The sequence below is a fragment of the Poecilia reticulata genome, chromosome 2 (assembly GCF_904066995.2).
Source record: "Poecilia reticulata chromosome 2, P_reticulata-male-v2, whole genome shotgun sequence".
Classification (NCBI taxonomy): domain Eukaryota; kingdom Metazoa; phylum Chordata; class Actinopteri; order Cyprinodontiformes; family Poeciliidae; genus Poecilia; species Poecilia reticulata.
The window spans coordinates 16027108-16045828 of record NC_088831.1 but is presented as its reverse complement, the minus strand read 5'-3'; the positions used below and the strand labels follow the sequence as shown (position 1 = coordinate 16045828).

Below are 18721 nucleotides of genomic sequence, written 5' to 3'. Positions count from 1 at the left end.
GCAAGATGGGAGTTCAGACATAGCTGTTTAACTTTTAGGGGTTTTGAGCTACAGTGAAGTTAAAATTATAATTCTTGATTATATCCAGCTTGTTTGGTCTGGAGATGAAGGGAACAAACAGCAGTTGGAAAATTATATGATTAAACCCGTTGCAATAAATCAACTAAATGCTAAATTAAAACAAACTTAAAAATGTCCATGTGCATGATTGTTTTTCTCATGTCTTTCTACCAAAGATTAGAAGACAAAAGTTTTCAGTTTGGTGCTTTGATCTCAACTAACCCATTTTTTTTTTGAAGGATAATTTTGTTTACAGAGACTTCAGTGTCTTACTTATTGTTACTTTTGTTTTGTTTATTTATTTTGGATATCTGAAATGTCTCCACTGTTAAAAGTTCTTTAGAAATTAAAGTTTATTGAGCTTTCAGAGGACGAACTTGCATTATTTGGCCATAAGCATGATACTACTTGAAAATCATCTCAAAACAACAATATTATAGTTTAACACAATAAACAATTAATTTTAATTTTATTAAAATAAAAACTATGTAGGGTTTGAATTATATTATTTTAATTGTTAACTAGCAGCTTCTTCTCAAAGCTGATATTGCATTGATATTGCAATCTTTAGTCAGGTGATGACTCATGATGTTTATTAAATCAAAATGTAAAACATTTTGTTTGTAACAGTGTCTACTGTGCACCAGTAGTGATGTACAGAGTGCCAGAATGCCTTTTTAATCACATTTTAATTTAAATTATGTTTAAAGGCAGTAGTAATTTAGTAATTCTGCAGTTTTTTAAAAATTGTGCAGCAGTTTGTGTTTATATTTGTGAATTATGCTGCATAATAATCAGACACTAGTGAATGGGTCTGGTTTCTCAGAAATGTGTGATGAACACGGCCTAAGCAGGACAGGCGGGCCTCTGTCTCACCTGATGGAAGCCCAGGTAGTCTTTGATGGTAGAGGAGGCGTAAAACACCATTCCTTCAGATGTCACCACCAACACAAAGCCGTTGAGCGCCTGCACAGGGAACACAAAAAACATGGTGTGAATGGCCAGAATCACCACAACTGATAAAGAAACTCAACCAGAACAAATTAGTTCCAAGCAAGAATCGTATGAAATCTAAGCTGCCCATTAAAACAATGAAAATACATGTGACTGAGTAAATGTAGCTATTTCCTACCCACCGCTGATTCTAACTGCAGAATGAAGACGTGGTTCAGATCAACATCATTACGCTAACACACAGGTTCTAAAGGTGTGTGAGTTAGCTTCCCTGCTAGCCTCTGGCTCCCTCTCTGCCTCATGAATGATGGAAATACATTATGAGTTCATTATGAGTTTGATATTTTACAAAAATGTTGCTTACTGCTAGACAAGAATGGAACTAAATCCCGTATTGGCAGGATTAGCAGATTGTTTCGCTGCAAAGAGGAATCTGTAGTGGAGCATTCTGAATGGAAACACTGGCAGAAAGCAGAGAGTCTAATAATGGAGGAAAACCTTCCAGAAAATCCTACATAAACATAAATGGATCACTGGGTGCTAGGACAGAACAGCTGTGACCTCCACTGGAACTGTCTGATAGAACTGAATGGAATCAGTTGCACATGAACACATGTTGGCTGTTTAGTTAACTTGAATAATTAGATATTTGGATTTATGGGTCAGTTTATACATGTAGGGATTTGCAAATGTATTCATCTCCATAGAACCTTTTCATGTTTTCCATCACAACCACAAACTCTCATATAGTTTGTTATAAATCTGTATCACTTAAGTCCACAGGGTAATTTAACATCAGTCATTCCTGGGAGAAAAGCTGTTAGAGGCGGTGCTGGGAGAGGCTCAGCATCCAACAGGACAACACACATGAATATAGAGCCAGAACTGCACTGGAATGGCTCAGAGCTAAGCACAGTCATGTGTTTCAATGGCACAGTCAAAGTTTAGACCAGAAACATTCAAATGAAAGGTCTATGGAAAATGTATTTTCGTCATCCAGTCTAACTGAGTTTGAGCTAATCGGAAAGACGAATGAGCAAAAACTAGTTTGTTGATATGCGAATCAACCAGCAGAGTGACCCTCAGCTACACATGTCAAAATTTTATTGGTTAAAAAAAATATCACCATGAATCTCCGCATCCTAATTACACATTACATTGAGTTGCTATCGCAAATAAAATGGCAAAAAAGCCGAAGACTGGCATCGTCATGTGACAAAATGTGAGCAACTTCTGCTTGGAGTGAATACATTCAGTGTGTAATGTGTTTGGTTCAGTTTTATATGTTGTTTTAGTTAGTAGTTAGAAAGCTGAAAGTGTCCAATCAGGAGGTGATCCTGGGCACAGCTGCCGATGTATAATCCAGCAGCTGGAACCTTGGTGACCCAGCTGTTGTCAGATGAGTGTAGCGCTGACGGCTTCAGTAACCGTTTCTCCACGGGGTTAACTCGTCCTCTCACCTGCAGCAGCAGCTCTCCTTCAGAGAAGCCAGTGGAGTCCATGTTCTGCTCGTTGACCCCCAGAGGCACCCGGCTGCCGCTACCGTTCTTCATGGAAGCTGTGCAGCAGGAGAAACACCAAAGTGGTGAGCACACATCTAAATGACCAAACAGAAACTGAAACTTTGTTTGATCAAAAAGCTGCATTCACCCTTTGGAATGACTTTTCATGCAGACAGTAAGGAGAGCTTCAGGTTCAGGTTTACTGTAGAAGCTTGTTATGATCTTGTGACAATCCTATCAGCTCCCATTGCGGAATAACTTTAAAACTGATCCATAAATATCGCTATCCATAATTGCTTCCGTAAACGAAGCTCTGCTTTGAGACGTCCATGTTCTTCTTCTGTGCATGCGGTCAGAAACCGTGCACAGAAGTCTCATTGCGGTCTGGTTTAATTAGTAGCATGAACGATCATGTAAAAAAAAAAAAAAAAAAAATGAATCCAACAAAAAATCTAAATTGAGCATCAAGACCTGGTGTGTGAACTGAGCACAATCTCAACAAAAAGATTACTACTGATCATCTCAAGCTCTGTGCTGAAATGTGTTGTGTATTACAGTTTGCCATGGCTCTATGGGTTTTATGGGCCCTGCTTCCAACTGGACCACATTAATTTTGCCAGATTTCCGAGACTAAAGCAAGTTGACAGAGAACAGTCAACAGAGGAGCACATTCATTAGCTGCCAGTGAACAAAGCCATCATGGACCACTGTTGCTATTACAAAACCAAGGTGAGAATGATTGGTGGCTGCGCTATCAGATAGCTTGTTTGAGGTTCACTCATAACCTGCCCAGGCTGCATACAGAACTACTAGCTCAGTGTTTGCTTTAGGCTTGCCTTGGCGTCTTCTCCATGATAGTCCTCTCTCTGTGTGGATCATTTTCCTCTAGCAGCCCTGCATGTTGCATCATGTTCACAGTAGAGTCTCCCTGTTGCTCCAACACATGCACACCAAATTCTTCCATTGTAACAATAGATATGTGTTGTTCTTCAGAGTCCTCCCATAAAGTCATGGCATGGCTTTGCAGACTGTTTATGTCTTTGAAAGCAACAGTTGTTCCTGCATCCCCTGGAAAGTCTATAGGTTTGATTATGAAGCAAAGACAATAAAATAGGCTCATCTGTACTGTAAAAACAGTCTAAGTGTTTTGGTCTAGTTTCTAGTTCAAATACCTGAGTACACATGAAATAAGACAAAACTAACTTACAAGTAACTTTTTAGCAAGATATGGGAGCTTGTTTTAAGACAGTGGTGCCCTAACCTGGTCCTCAAGTAGCCCTGTCCTGCATGTCTTAGATGAGTCTGTTCCAGCATACCTGATTGAAATGATTGAATGACCTCCTCTGCAGCCACCAAACGCTGCACCAGCCTGTTAAGTCAAGGGTTTGGAAACAGGACAGAGAAACTGGAGGACCGGGTTTAGGAAGCACTGAATGAAAAAGGACTAGTTCCACTTATGACATGGTGAAAAAGTCATTATAAGTGAAATAATCTGACAGTAGACTAGTCTTTTTCTAAATCAATATTAAGGAATTACTGACTGAAAACGAGCTCCAATCCTCAAAAGTTACTGCAAGTTTGTTTCGTCTTATCTTAAGTGTACTAACTCATTTGCACTAGAACCTAAACAAAAATACTTAGTAAGATTTAGTGGTTTTTCAGTGTGCAGCTCAGCAAGACCTCTAAGAGAAGGAAAACTGATCTGCCACCATGTCTATCCACACACACACACACACACACACACACACACACACACACACACACACACACACACACACACACACACACACACACACACACACACACACACACACACACACACACGCCTGCATGCACACGCCTGCATGCACACGCCTGCATGCACACGCACTTTTCTGCATCTGTCCGTAGGGAGTTTAGCCAATGAGAATGTTTCCTTATCTGGATGGCCACTACAGGAAGATCCCAGGATCCGGCCGCTCCCTGAATGGCTGGCCAGGCCAGTCACGCAACTTTGTAAAGGAGGGAAGGGCCTGTCAGAGCTCCTCCTCCAACGCATGCACGCACGCACGCACGCACGCACGCACCCACGCACAAGCACACACACACACACACTCCCTTACTCCACACTGACAACAAGCAACACCTCCTTCCTGATGGAAACCTGCAACTCTCCAAAACAACTGCCCACTGCTGTGCCTTGTTCTGTTCAGGGTTTCTGTGAGTAACTGGGCCTCCGTGTGGCACAGCTTGTTTTCTTTCTGCTCTGTGCTCTTCCTCCACAACATTTTCCATTGCCAGCACTCTGGCAGCGTATGTTGCTGCTGTGTGCAGAGGCACTGCAGAAGGACAAAGGGCTAGGTAATGATACTGTGAGAGCTGATACTGTGAGAGCAGACATCCCTCAGTAAAAAACACGGAGCCCAAGCCAAAGCAGCAGTCATTCCTCTCATTTTCTTCGACCCACCAAAGCTTATCCAAGCCACAATGTTACGATGTTTTAACTCCTGCTGCATCTACAGTGGGAATGTTTTTGCCCAGGTTGAGAGTAAAGCACTTTTAGCATGAGATCACACTTACACATCTGGACCTTTCACCACAGCTGGAGAAAGAAACAGCTGATGATCTATCTTATGTGCTTACCAACATGTCGGCATGGCTGACCACCCGGTCTGGATTTTAAAAGGAAACTGTTTTCTGCTCTGACTAAACCAGAAGGAGTCACTACTGCAACGTCTCATGCAAACACCCACATCTGTGTTTGTTTAAAGCTATGACTAAGACAAAGGTGCTGTTATCTGGTTGGCATCATCAGAAACCTGAGAGCCCCAGAGCAACAGGTAGTTCAAAGTCTCACTACCAGGAAAAATGAACTAAACAAAGGCATTTTACAGGCCGCAGACCGTCCTGCAGCCTGACCCTCCAACTCCATCAGGTTTCAGAGTAACCTGACACCACCACCAAGCTCTAACTTCCTGTTTCACAAAATGGCTCAGTGTGTGATTGATGAAATTGCAGAGCAGATTTCTGAAGCAGAAAAACATGTCTGCTGCTCAGAGAAGGAAGACACAGTTCAAGGATCCAGACTTTTAAAAGAAATTACCGCAAGCTAAAAAAAAAAGAAAAAAACAAAATCAGCCAGCTTGGCGCTGCTGACGATCAGATAGATAGAAAAAAATAAGAATGAGCATCTATCATATGGTTTACCATTTATCACAATAAATTTCTTATCATGATAAGAATTTTGATTAATCATTGTCACAATAAATTCCAATTAATGAGGTTTAAAAAACCACAAAACTGTCCATATTGTTTGGATTACTTTTACAATTTGACTCCACTGTTTGTTCAATAAAGGTTTGTTTTTGTTGAAAAAAAATGTGTGAAGTTAAGTCATTTTAACCTCGTCACTGTCCAAGGTCAACAGATGAAAAATAGCCTTTTGACAAATTCTGGCACATTCACAAAAATGATAATGGGCATTGTTTCTACCAAATAAATGTAATCCATAAATATCAATACAACTGAAAATATACTTCAAAGTAGGTATTGTGTGGAGTTTAGTGATACAAATGAAAATGAGAGGAATGACTGCTGCCTTGGCTTGGGCTCCGTGTTTTTTACTGAGGGATGTCTGCCAGTCACCTTTGTATGCGACTGGTGTCCTAAATACACATATTACATATAGAAATGTTTTTCAAGAGCACTATTTGTGTTTGTGGGGATATAATTATTGTATCAGTTACACCGTTACATAAAAAAGAAGGAATAATTGGTTACTATTATCAATTTTATCATTGTCACCATATTATCACAAAATATTGTGGTAAAACTTTAAGTCCATATCGCCCACCACTAGAAGCCACTCAGCCTGGGCAGCAGAGAAAACCGGATGGAAACAGCTAACCTCTCCAGTCCTGAATAAATGAAACTGAGCAGGGAAGCAGCAGAAAGCCTGTCAGTGATGCATAGACGAATATTATCTTGATTTGAAAACATTTAGTTCCAGTAGATCCTGAGCAGAGATCTGTGTTCTCACGCAGTGCTAACTGCCAATAGGAGCGACTGCAGCAGGTCTTTCATCCTTCCACTAACGGTCCTGCCTGCTCTCACCACCTACTTCAAAGTTCTGCAAGGGACACAGGAACAGACCAGCCTGTAATATTTCACCTCAGTGACACCAGCTGTTCACATGGAGTAAAACTAGCAGGTCTACGCAGACCTAACCTAAACTGTTGCACTGCTTGTTCTTTCAGAAAGCTTTTCCCTTTCATCTCAGGCTTTCATAGGAGTGGAAATTTATTCACGTCCTCTGAGCCAGCTTTTCAGTGCCAAGAAGGTTTTTATTCTGGAGTGTAGCAAATCCTCGCAGAGGATGGGGTCCAGTATAACTTAGAATCAATTTATATACACAGTCTGGTTCTTTAATCTGCTAAATACAAATTACATTCTGTTCCTGCATGCTATCACTCAGCTGTATATGACCAAGCATTACCATTCATTAATATGCAGGTTTATAGAAACAATCCACCAGACTTGATCAAACTGCCTGCTGCCTTTCTGTTTTGGTTGATGCTGAATAGAAATTGAAAATGAAAGTCCAATCTTTGATCTTCAAAACCTTCATCTCAAACAGATTTGAAGTCGGTACCGCCTGCTTCCCGGTACTGAGGTTTCAAAAGGTTTCAAAACCAGCAACATTTGTCATACTGTTCCAGTGCTGACCCGATCCCACCTGTTGTTGCACACTGTTTTAGCTGATTGGGTGAAGGCTACTGAAATGTTTTTCTTTTCACAATAAAGGCACAGTCAGTTTTTGGAAATGATTCCACCCGTATGAACCATGTGATGCTTCTAAAGGCCATGAGCAGCATGTCTGTTTAGCAGATGACTGACTGCAGGCTACCTGAACATATAAACCAACTAAATACTCAGCTAACATCAATGTGTCATAAATGTTACTCTATAAAATATAAGACGGCAAACAGGTAGATTCATTCAGCGCAATGTTTAAACTTTAACAAAATAAAGTTTTTTCTAAACTTTATGCATCGCTATCAAAACAAAAAAAATAAATGTATACATAACTTAAATCATAATTCAAAATTTATATTATGTGGAAACTTGGTTTATTTAATTTAGGTCATGTCATCTACTGCTGTTTTTTGGTTTTAAATGTAAAAGTAATCATGACATGTATAGATTTTATTTCATACTTTTGGTTTGTTGCTAAGATGTTGTAAACCAAGTATTTTTCTCTTATATTCCTTGACTCCCAAAGCAGCTCAGGTCTAAATAAAATTTAATAAAATGTAATGCATGCTGCTGAAAACAGCTACTTATCTTGCTCATAGGCAACTGAACTTTAATTATGCTCCACTTCCTGTCCGTTTTCATATCCATTCATTTCAAGTTGAATTTGCGATCAGTATCCATATTTGTCAGAATGTTTTCCTGTAGTCTCTCTGCAGCAGGTCATCACATCCTGCTTCATCAGCACAGTCAGCAATGTGGAAATGGAATCAGAGACAAAGGAAGTAAAACTCTTGTTTGCCGAGTTGGGCGTGCCGCACAAGTCACTACAATGATTCTTATCAGTCTGGAAGCACTACCAGCTCTCACAGGAAGGAAATCATCAACAGTTTGAGGCAAAAACACCAACTTTGCTTTCTAAGTTTAGCTCTCAGATGTTGGCAGCTGCTGATGGACAAAGCCTGGTGTAATCACCACTACAACAAGTCCTTCAGAAGCCTGATCCATCTGAATCGCAGCACTTGAATAAACGCAGCGCTGCATCTTCTGTGGTTCTGATCCAACTGCCAGGCTCCGAGTAGGGACGACAGCTGATTCTGGTTGAGCACATAAACAAACACAGCTTTTCTGGAAAAGTCAAACTGTAACAGTGAATTTGAGAGGAAATGTAGCGCTGCGGTTTGAAGCTGGACAGACTAAGGATAAATCTTCCAAAGAATGGAAATTGGGGGAAAAAAAAGAGAAAACCTGATTAAATCTGAGTCCCAGTGGTTGCCATGGGCTCTCACGATATAGTGAAAGACGAGTCCGGATGAATCCTTGCGCAGCGCCGTCTCTGCTCACATGTGATGATGCTGAGGGAAAACACAGCCGCTGGTCCAGTCGACCGGACCCTCACACCAATCTCCTCATAGTCTCTGTTCACTTCCATAACATACAGAGCAGTTTGCTGGCATGTATCGGATATCCTAATTACTAAATCATATCAAACTGAAGCACATGCTGTGGTGTTACTACGGCAACTATGATTGCTAACAGGCCCTAGTTGTTTTTAACAGTCTTGGAAAGCTACTCCACATTTTTCTCTGATTTCTAACAGCGTCACACAAATATGTCAGCAGCAGCGAGCCACAGGCTTTCCAAAACACCCAGAGCTGCCTGAGAGAGTCACGCTATGAGGCCATCAGCGCGCTCCTGCAGAGATCTGCCACTCTGAGGCAGCACGATAATGTTTCATTATCTACTCTGCAGATCTCACCCCCAAAACAGCTTATGTTTGTTCTCCTCTCTAAACCCTTTTCTTTTACCTGAAGATTTACAAGATCCGTATCTGAAATCCTAGACATGTCTCCTCTTGAACGCCCATCCTTGACTAATGTTTTGACGGATAATAGTGATTTGTGATAAGACCAGCGGCTGGAGCTTTATTCTGTAAAAATTACTCACATAAACAGTTTTATCATGATCCACAAGTCTTCCTGTCTGGCTGTGTCTTCCTCACAAATATATTTTGGGTAGTTCTCAGGCAGGTGAACGTTTTGGCTATGTAACAACCTCGCAGCACTTCATGTAGAGGGTTTCCCCCAGGAAACCTGTTAAGCCTGGTGGCAGGGTTGCTAGGGCAGTTCACCAACGGCCCACCATGTTTAAGAGTTAAAAATGTTCTAATTACAAAAACTTGGAGGTCCACAAGAAGGCATCATAATTTGAAAATAATGAGGCCAATGGGCAGGTGCAATTGGTGCGCACACCCTCCGTCTTTACTGGCACCGTCACTGGTGTATAAAAAGCCCTTTAAAAGAAACAGCACTTAGCCTGGTGGGGGCGTCAGGTTATAAGTAAAGCCTGATGGTCTGCCAGACATATAAGAAATTGTGGAGAAATCTTAAATCCAAGTGTTTATTTTATTTTCTTGATTACCATCACAAAACATTTCACAAATGGGCATATTATGTACAGCTCAAAGAATTACTTTAATATTTTTTGATAGTGAAATAGGAATAGTTAGGATTTTCTGTTAAAAAGTCATCAACAATAGTAGAAACGGTGTCATGTCAGTGACCTTAGCTAACAGAAAGTCGTGGAAGTTGCGGTTTTAGCCGATTTCTGCCATTTAACTCCACTCCAACTGAAAAAGTTTATATCTATTAGATATCAGAGATGACAAAAAACTGCTGTATAGGTCTCATTTGCAATAAAATTTACCTTTACATACTCCTAATTTCAGACAGCAGCAACTCGGATGGAGATGCTCAGCTGCAGTAGCTCACCTGAACATTGGTGGCTGATTATCATAACAGAGCTGGAGGTTTAAAACTCACATAACCAAGATCTCTAAAGAAGCTTTCCAACTGGAACTATTGTTTCCTGATGCAGACACACAGAAAAAAATCAAAGTTAGTCAGTTAGGCAAGAGGCTGGCTGTTCCACAAAGTGGTTCTTACATTTTGTACTAATATAAGTTAGTGAACCACCAAAGAGGTTGATCAACACTTTGACATTTACTGCATGAGGAATATTAAAAGGTCAGTAAAGTTTATGTGTGCACAACAACAAACTATTAAACACACCAGTGACCTAAACTAGCCACTCCTGTTTAGTTCTAAGCAGCTTGCTCATTGCCCCATTATGTCTCCATTCCTCTGGCCAATCCGCCTCCTGTCCCCTCTCCTGTCTGGGAAAACCCAGAGTTACATCAAGGAAAACATCATGAACAGAAAGTTAGCAGGGCTGCAGCTGAGCACATGTTCATGGAGCAGATCCTTCTTTACACAATGCAGAAACATGTATGCAATAACGTCTTCACCTGAATCCAACAAACATCCTGCCATTAAGGATTCTAGCAGCTTATCTTGTCATGCTGTTATGAGTTGGAATTTTCTGACGTTCATTAGAAGAAACTTTGATGTTTTTCCACAATACCATGACAATCAAATCAAATACAAAACCATTGAGTGTCAGCAGATATTAAACAGATCAGACAGGTTGTTTAGTTTGTCACAGTTTTCTGAGCTGGATCGTTAGTCAGTCTGACTAGCTCTTAGAAACTTTCCTACAGAATCATGGTGATATGAAACTGTTCTACTAGAGGTGAGCGAATGAACGCTGATAACTAAAAAGACACTCATAAAATCCAAACTAGCCCTTTAAAGAAATAAGTTGGTTTCATACCTCTCACAAAGGAACACAATCCAAATAACAAGTGGTTGAAACTGAAAAAGTGCATCATTAAGTAAATGTCATAGCTATTAAATATTGAAAAAACAAATGTTTATTTTTCATGGCAAATCAAAAGGTAAACTAACTATACAGCTTCTCAAAAAGTCTAGAAGACTTTTTTTCCATTTCCATCTTATTTTACTCTCAGTTGTTCCTGCTGTCTTGTTGAAACCCCCCCTGCACTTCAGCTAAAAGAATCAGCCTTGATCTTGGCTTCTCAGATGTCCTTTGAAGCTGCAGTCAGCTTGCATAAACTTTGCTCAGGTGAGGGTGAGTCTGTTTTCTGATTGGAGATAATTGCCTGACTGAAAAGTATATATATGGTATGATGTTACTGTATGGAGAGAAAATCTAATGTCTCTATGCTTACAGCAACAACACACAGGCTTGGTGTGGTGAATGAAGAGCAGGTTGGTCTCAGCAGCAGCTGTGCAGTGTTTTGAGAGCAGAAATGAAAGACTGTACCACCCACACCACGATCCAGTGGGCTGTTACGGGATTTGGATCAGGACTCAGTAGTACACATGGCGCCACACTCTGAATACTGATGAGCCGTTTGCCATGCCACTTTGGTCATTTTTTCCCTTTAAAGAAAATACTTGCTGAACTAACCGCTGCCAGCCAATCATTCAACTAGACAGCCAGCAGAGCAGACGGACGAACACAACCTCACTCGCAGTTCATTCACTGACACGCATGTGGAGTTATTGTTTTTCTTCAGACTGAAGGTTTATTTAAAATATATGAACGTGTTTGGCTGCTGAAAAGTTTGATTTCAGGTCTAGTAATGAAATAGTAGAAAGTAATAATTTCATACAACTGTTTCTGCAAAGTATTTCTGGTTGTTAGCAAAATGTCAGAATATACTTAATCTAAACCTTACAACCTCAACTGCCAGAGACTCGACCAGGACACTGTCAAACTTCATAGGATGCATTGTCTTAACTCACACTTCAGGCTTAAAGTTGCAGTATGCAACATTTAAAAAAAAAAAAATCTATTTTTTAAAAATATTTGTTGTCACTGTCTCTTAACAGTATGAGGCAAATAATCTGTGAAAAAAAAAAAGCTCCTCCACCTCCTCTCAGTGCTGCTATTGCTCTCTGAAGAAGTGCATTTTTACTGCAGTGTCTTAGAGCTGCCAATCAACTTCATGTACTCGTTGCTCAATATGCTAATGGCAGAGAAACAATCTAACATTCCAGGAAAACTGTCATCGGTCATTCGGTGGCCATGCTAACTAGAATGAGCATTCACAACATGCTCTGCTGTCGGGGAGAAGCCTTAGTGTAGCAGAAAGCAAGGGGGAGGTTGTGATTGACAGCCCTAAGACCCTCCTTCTGGCTCTCATTGGTAGTTTCTGACTAAGCAATGTATTTCTACAATTAGCTCAGGGAGAAGGCAAAGGAGCTAATTTTTTTATTTTTTTGCAGATTGTCTCATATTACACTGTCACCACATAGTGAGAGTTTGACCAAATACATAAAAAAAACAAGTTTCTTAAAAAAGTTACATAGTGCAGCTTTAATTTGCAAACAGAAAGCCTTATGACTCCCATATACTCGGGCGTACTGTGTGCCGAGCCGACTCCAAGTGCACTTTCTGAAGACAGTTAAGACTTCATAGTGGAGCTTGCCGAATGCCTACATTTGTTGTGACAAATTCCTTCATTTTCTACAATTCAAAAAGATACCAGCATGACTGATGAGCTAGTTGGGCGTCTAGCCCCATTTCTTCTCCACCAGCACAGACACCACACACTTGTCAGTGCTGCACAGAGTGGTATTCTGACTGCTGAGTGTCCTTTAGGAACTGGATAAAAACCAGTTCCTAAAGGAGTTAATGTAGTTTTAGGAAGCAACACATCGGTGTTGAGTTAATGTTTTCTGCAAGTTGCTCACACAGCAGCAGCCAAACCCAATGTGCAGTAAAATGCTCTAAAGGATTAGTGACATATTGACACATCAGCTGTCTGGCCTTCTTATCCGTCATCAGTATTTTTAATCTGCATTTTGCATATGTCTGCATGTTTGGTGATTTTGTATTATGTGCTCCCATCATTTAAAACTGATCTAAGCTCAAATAAAGCAGAACTTTCCAAAGAACACCACTAATAACATGGCTCAGTATCAGAAAACAATAGGCCTGCTTTGTGTGCCACACCTGTGTGAATTCTTCCTGCAGACAGCTGAGGCAGCTCCAGCTTAAACGGCTCCTTCATGGTGTTTATCAAGATGAACGCCATAAGCTCCATGTCAAAACTGGATGATGCAACTGCGCTCTATACAAGTTTCATCTGACTGAAAATCGTCAGATGTGACGATGGGCTACAGCATCAGAGCCCCAGGTTAGATGCTAACTTAGATTCTGGATTACAAATTGAAGATCTTCCCCCCACACTTCATGACTTAGAGCCAGTTTCAGCTTAAATGGATACATTGAGACATAATAACAGCTATAAAAATCCACCAATAGCTGTCCAGAACTTCTGCTTGAGTTGCAGTCCTCATGTGATACCACCCATCCTGGATGTCCAATCTTTAAGTGATGTGTGTTTACATAGGATCACAATCAGCTTTATTCTCAAACTTTGTGAACACAAACAAGGAATCTGACTTTGGTTCCACTCTGCTTTCATCTTGCAGATAAACATGTTAGAAGAATTAAATGAACAGATCATGATTTATGATCTTAGATGATAAATCATGATCCACTTTGTCCAAGGGTCTGAACAGATCAGAGGAGTTTAAACTCCTCCACCTGTTAGAGCCTCCAGCAGCTGCCATCTTGTTTGTGTCCCCCTTTACCTTCTAATACAACAGCATACATATGGTGCTCACAACTGGAGAGTTCATAATCTCGTGGTGGTCATCACCAGTAAATCAGCTGTGTTTTATTTGTTTGGGAAAATTAACCTTTAATATAAGGTTCATAGAACTTTGCAAAAATACTCTTTCAATTCAATTCAAAAATACTTTATTAATCCCAAAGGGAGATTAAATGTTGTTGTAACTCATGAATTTAGATTCTTTAAGGAGTTATTGGAGATTGTGATGGCTGTTGACAGGAAAGATCTTCTACCCTACGTATTCACACCCCAACACAAAGGATTGCATAATTATGTAAAAGTAATGAAAGAGAAAAGGATGCATTATTTTCAACATTTTTCGGTGGCGTCAAAAGCTGCAACATGTTCATGTCAGTAAGGTAAGAACTTGTCCTCTGCCCCCAGCAGCACTCAGAGAAAAGGCAACAGGTTGTGTTGGTGAGTGTCATCAAGGGAGATTTTAGGAGTTTTTCTTCAGTCAGCTCAGTATATATAAGCAGTGAACAGCATGCCTGTCCCGCCAACGTGCAGAGCAGTAGAAGCAGGTGAAAGATTGTGAGAGGAAACAGCAGTGGAAATTCACGGCCCATCTTATAACATGCATCATGTCTGTTTTTACTCCCCATGCAGTCTAGTCAGTAAACTGGACCTATGAGCGTCAGCACCTTTATGTTCATGTAAAATGAAAGCCATCTCATTGTGATGATGCAGTACTTGGAGAGAGGGTCTCTGTCGCTGCAGCAACCATATTTACAGACACACAATTACAAGAATCCCAAAGCAAAACTAACAGAGATCCATACTTCACATGACTTATCATGCCTTCAAAGTCTGAGCATTCACCTAGCACACAGCTAATGTTGGAATGCTCAGGTCACAGTGGCAGTGGGTGTGGTTCACACAGAGGGTGGAGAGAAGGTAGAAACACTGAGGATGTGTTGCTTCCTAAAACTACATTCTTGCATACTCATCATTCCTGCCTGTCAAGTGAAAATGTTTCTGCCACAACATTTTCATGTGACACTATTAATTCGGAACTGGCTTCTCCACGTGGTTTAACTCATCTACAGAGCAGCGCTGCACCCCGAGCCGTTCCCCTCCCACAGGAAACCAACCACACTCTTCACACAGGATCATAAAGAAAACATTGTTCACTGCACGGGCTAAGCTATGTACCGTTTCTTTTCAGTCTGCATTTCACGGCAAGTGAAACATCCTCACAGACGGCTGTGCTAAGAAAAAGGGACTTGCTCGCTAATCAGCATTCAGACCTGCTGCAAGAGTCATTAGAGGAGCCTACACAACCACTGAAACAGGCTTCAGGCAGAGTCCGTGCTAGGAGGGGCCAAAGAGGGCCTGCAGCAGCCGGACAAGCACAAGGTTAAGTTTTGTTCTCTTCTTTTTGCTGAAAAGGTCATCAGTCAGGAAAGTTCCCAGTAATCCAAAGCCTCCAGTGTCAGACAGCATGGCTACACATCATTTAGGACCAGTTTGAATTCTGCCTGGGGTTTACACTCAACATATCCTGGTAAAAAGCAGAATTATTTTTCGGTATGCTCCACTTTGTCCAAGGGTCTGAATTATCTGCTGTTGAGAAACCATTGCTGCCTTGAATTGTGGACTCTGTTAAAGTTGTAAATGTATCCAACTGCTAACTTTGGCCTGTGACGTATGTAATGTTCAAGTTCAACATTATGAATCTTACCACTTTCAGCTTTAAGCTTAGAAGAGTACATCGTGTGAAGGTAACTAAATTAATCAATACAAAAAAAGCATCCCTTCTGAAGATCATCTGCAACAGACACTGAACTAAAGGCGTCTTGTTGATGGGGAACCAACAGTCGCTGAAGAGTTATCTGCAGGACACTTAGCGCATGGTAAAAAAGTGCATTTAAAACTTTCAATCAGATTTGCAATTGAGTCACCCGGCGTTAATATGGAGAATAAAATTGATCTGGAAGATGTTAAATAAAAGCTGGGAGAAGTTACGCTGCTAAATGAAGCTCTAAAAGCGAAAGCAGTAAAATCCTAATTAAGATAATAAGTCGGGTTTCCTCCAGACTCCAATCTCTAATTATAGTCAATCAGTCATAATGTCTGTGGACTCAGTCCAGGTCAAGTTGGATTTTGTAGGTCCAATCTAAATATTAGCACAGATTCTCCAGATGCACGGTAGAAGTTGTGAGGCTGCGTGTTCAGACCGCAGCAGGTGAAGCGCTGCACGCATCTCTTAATTTAAGTGGAGTTGATTAATTTCATTGTGCTATCAGTGTTTTTTTTTATCACTGCGGAGAAAAAGTTAAATGTGTTCATCTGGTTGATTAATATGTGATGGAATCTGGGTTGTCCAACTTGTTGAAAATTAGTTAAACCGCATAAAAATTAAAGGCATCATAAAATCTGAAGGATGAAAATAGAATATGACGGAAAATTTTTGACACCGTCAGTCAAAATGTCAGACAACACAAAAGTCTGGCGCGACATCCGGGTGTAAACAACCTTCCTACATTACGAAGAGAGAAGAGCAGAGCTGAGCAAATTTCACTCTGATTTGAACTCCTTGATTTCCAAAAGTTTTGACTTGCTGATTTTAGGAGACTCTGATTTCTGTTTAATATAAATAGCAGCCATTCTGCAGCAATCTGTGACTACTTCCTGATATCAGAAACAGAGGCGATGTCACATTATGTATAACAGAGGAGTTGCTATGAAACTGGTGCACTAATTTCAAATCAAATGATTGATAGAACTGACATAATGAACTGGCTTTAGCATCTTCTGTATTAGTATTTAATAGAGGTGTGCCGATCGATCGGCCACCGATCATAATCGGCCGATTTCCGTGAAAAAGTGTATGATCGGTGGTCACCGATCAAGGTCTCTTGTTGCCGATCACACAAACCGATCACCTGCATCTCATTTCGCAGCCTGCCTGTGCAGCTGGTCTCCTCTTCCCTTCACACTGCACAAACGCGCAGCAACAAATCCTAAGCGATGTGGAACTATAACGTACTGAGTGAATGGGGATGTTTGCATGTTGCGGCGGAAAATTGAAGCACGTGGGGTGAAGCACGTCAAAATGCATCTACACGACGAATCTAATATGGCATAAAAATAATGCCATACTTGACGGAGTTTGGCTACATCGAGGCTCACTGCAGTAAAAATGACATATGGAGGATCAGATAGCAGGTAAAGCAGCGCACAGCTACAAACACTCACCCGGATTAGTATGACGGTCAGAAAGCTAAACAAATAACCCGCAAAATTATTTAAGTCTTCGAGCTGCGATGTAAGACGCTGGTTCTGTTCTTACTGTTGAACCGCTGCTACGCTACAGGTAGTAATATTTCACAGACGGAGCGCTGCTTCTGCTCCACCTGGTAGTGACTCTCACACCGAACCTCTGCTTAAAGCTGCAGCATCTAACCTAAAAAAATACATTTTACATACATATTAAAATTTTCGCTGTCCTAACATGAAACAGATCATCTCTAAAAAAATAATCGATCTGCTCTGCATAATTACTCCGCTCAATCAGAAACAGCCAATCAGAACTAGCAGTAATCAGCTAGCCACCATGCTATCAGGAAGTTTTCATTCAGTAACTCAGGATTGTTTATTGTAATGGAACCTGTATTTGCCTTTGAATGTTAAGTTTTATACTTTAACTTTTTTTGGCAATGTTGAGAGGTTTTGTATTGGCTCTTTGCATTATTTAGCCTCTTCAGAGCCTTCATATGTTATCAGTCTGTTAAAGATAGTATTATTGATAGCAGTACAATTTGCAGAATGCCTGTTTTGTTTAGTTTTCTTCTTGGAAAAAGTTATTAAAAACAAGTTTTTGTCTAAATTAAGGTGAATTTATGGTTCCTTTTTCCATATAATGTAACTGGTAGTGCTTATGATTAAAAAAAATAATAATTATGTGATCGGTATCGGCCCTCATGGGTGATCGGAATCGGCAGGAAAAAACCTGATCGGCACATCTCTAGTATTTAGCATGGTTAGCATCACTAACCATAGACATCAGTCTCTCAGGATGAAGACCATCCTGAGAGACTGAGCTGCCACAATAATTCAGAAAAAAATCACTCTCAGACTAAAGTTGGTCTTAAGACCAGCTTATGGTCTAGAACAGCTGAATGTAGGAGTGGATGATACTGATGTAATGAGTGTTCAAGGTTGCTCCCAGAAAACTTGCTAAGCCTGGTGGTTGGGCACTAGGGCAGTCATCCATCCAGGGGTCTGTCGTGTTTTTGAGTTAAAAAAATGTTTAAAGTTGAAAGGAAATTTTAAAATATCACTCGATAATTGTGCGCTATTTAAAGATTGGAAAATTAATACCTGAACACCAACTATAAAGTCTTAAAAAAAAAGGCAAACATTTTAAAAAGACTTAAATAAATAAATAAACTTAGCCTGGTGGGGGCACAAGTAAAGCCTGGTGGCCCGCCAGGCTTATAATACGCTGTGGGAAACACTGGTGTTGTTCCATGTATAAGACGACAATATCACAATAAATGAGAACAAATTTATAAAGCAGTCTCAGTACATCTGACTGGCAAGGAATGTAACTACTCTCAGTGCTCCTATAAATGCATCTTTTTCCTTCAATCCTTCTGGAAAACTCAAAGAGTTACCAAGACATAAGAAATGGATACCTACATGTTCAATATGAGGGATTACAATAGAGTTAACAACACAAAGAGGATTGTTGCAATATTCTAGTCCAGAAGGAGAGAATGCTGATGCTGGGTTTCCTTTAGGTACAAACTTTTTAAACTACTTGGAATAATAAACTGAGCTTGCTGCACTTGCTCATAGTGATTTTTTTCTGAATTATTGTGGCAGCTCAGTCTCTCAGGATGGTCTTCATCCTGAGAGACTGATGTCTATGGTTAGTGATGCTAACCATGCTAAATAC

General features: G+C 40.4%; 1 protein-coding gene across 2 annotated transcripts in view; it reads right to left on the bottom strand.

The window, feature by feature from the left end:
- The window catches only part of LOC103482332 (aryl hydrocarbon receptor-like), a 38698-nt gene that overhangs the window by 8596 nt on the left and 11381 nt on the right, over positions 1 to 18721 (bottom strand). For both annotated transcript variants that reach the window (XM_008438429.2, XM_008438437.2), the window contains exons 3-4: positions 2475 to 2572; positions 937 to 1026 (exon numbers count right to left, since the gene is read on the bottom strand). In XM_008438429.2, coding sequence (XP_008436651.1) covers positions 937 to 1026; positions 2475 to 2572 — 188 coding nt within the window. The remainder of the gene's footprint in view (positions 1 to 936; positions 1027 to 2474; positions 2573 to 18721) is intronic.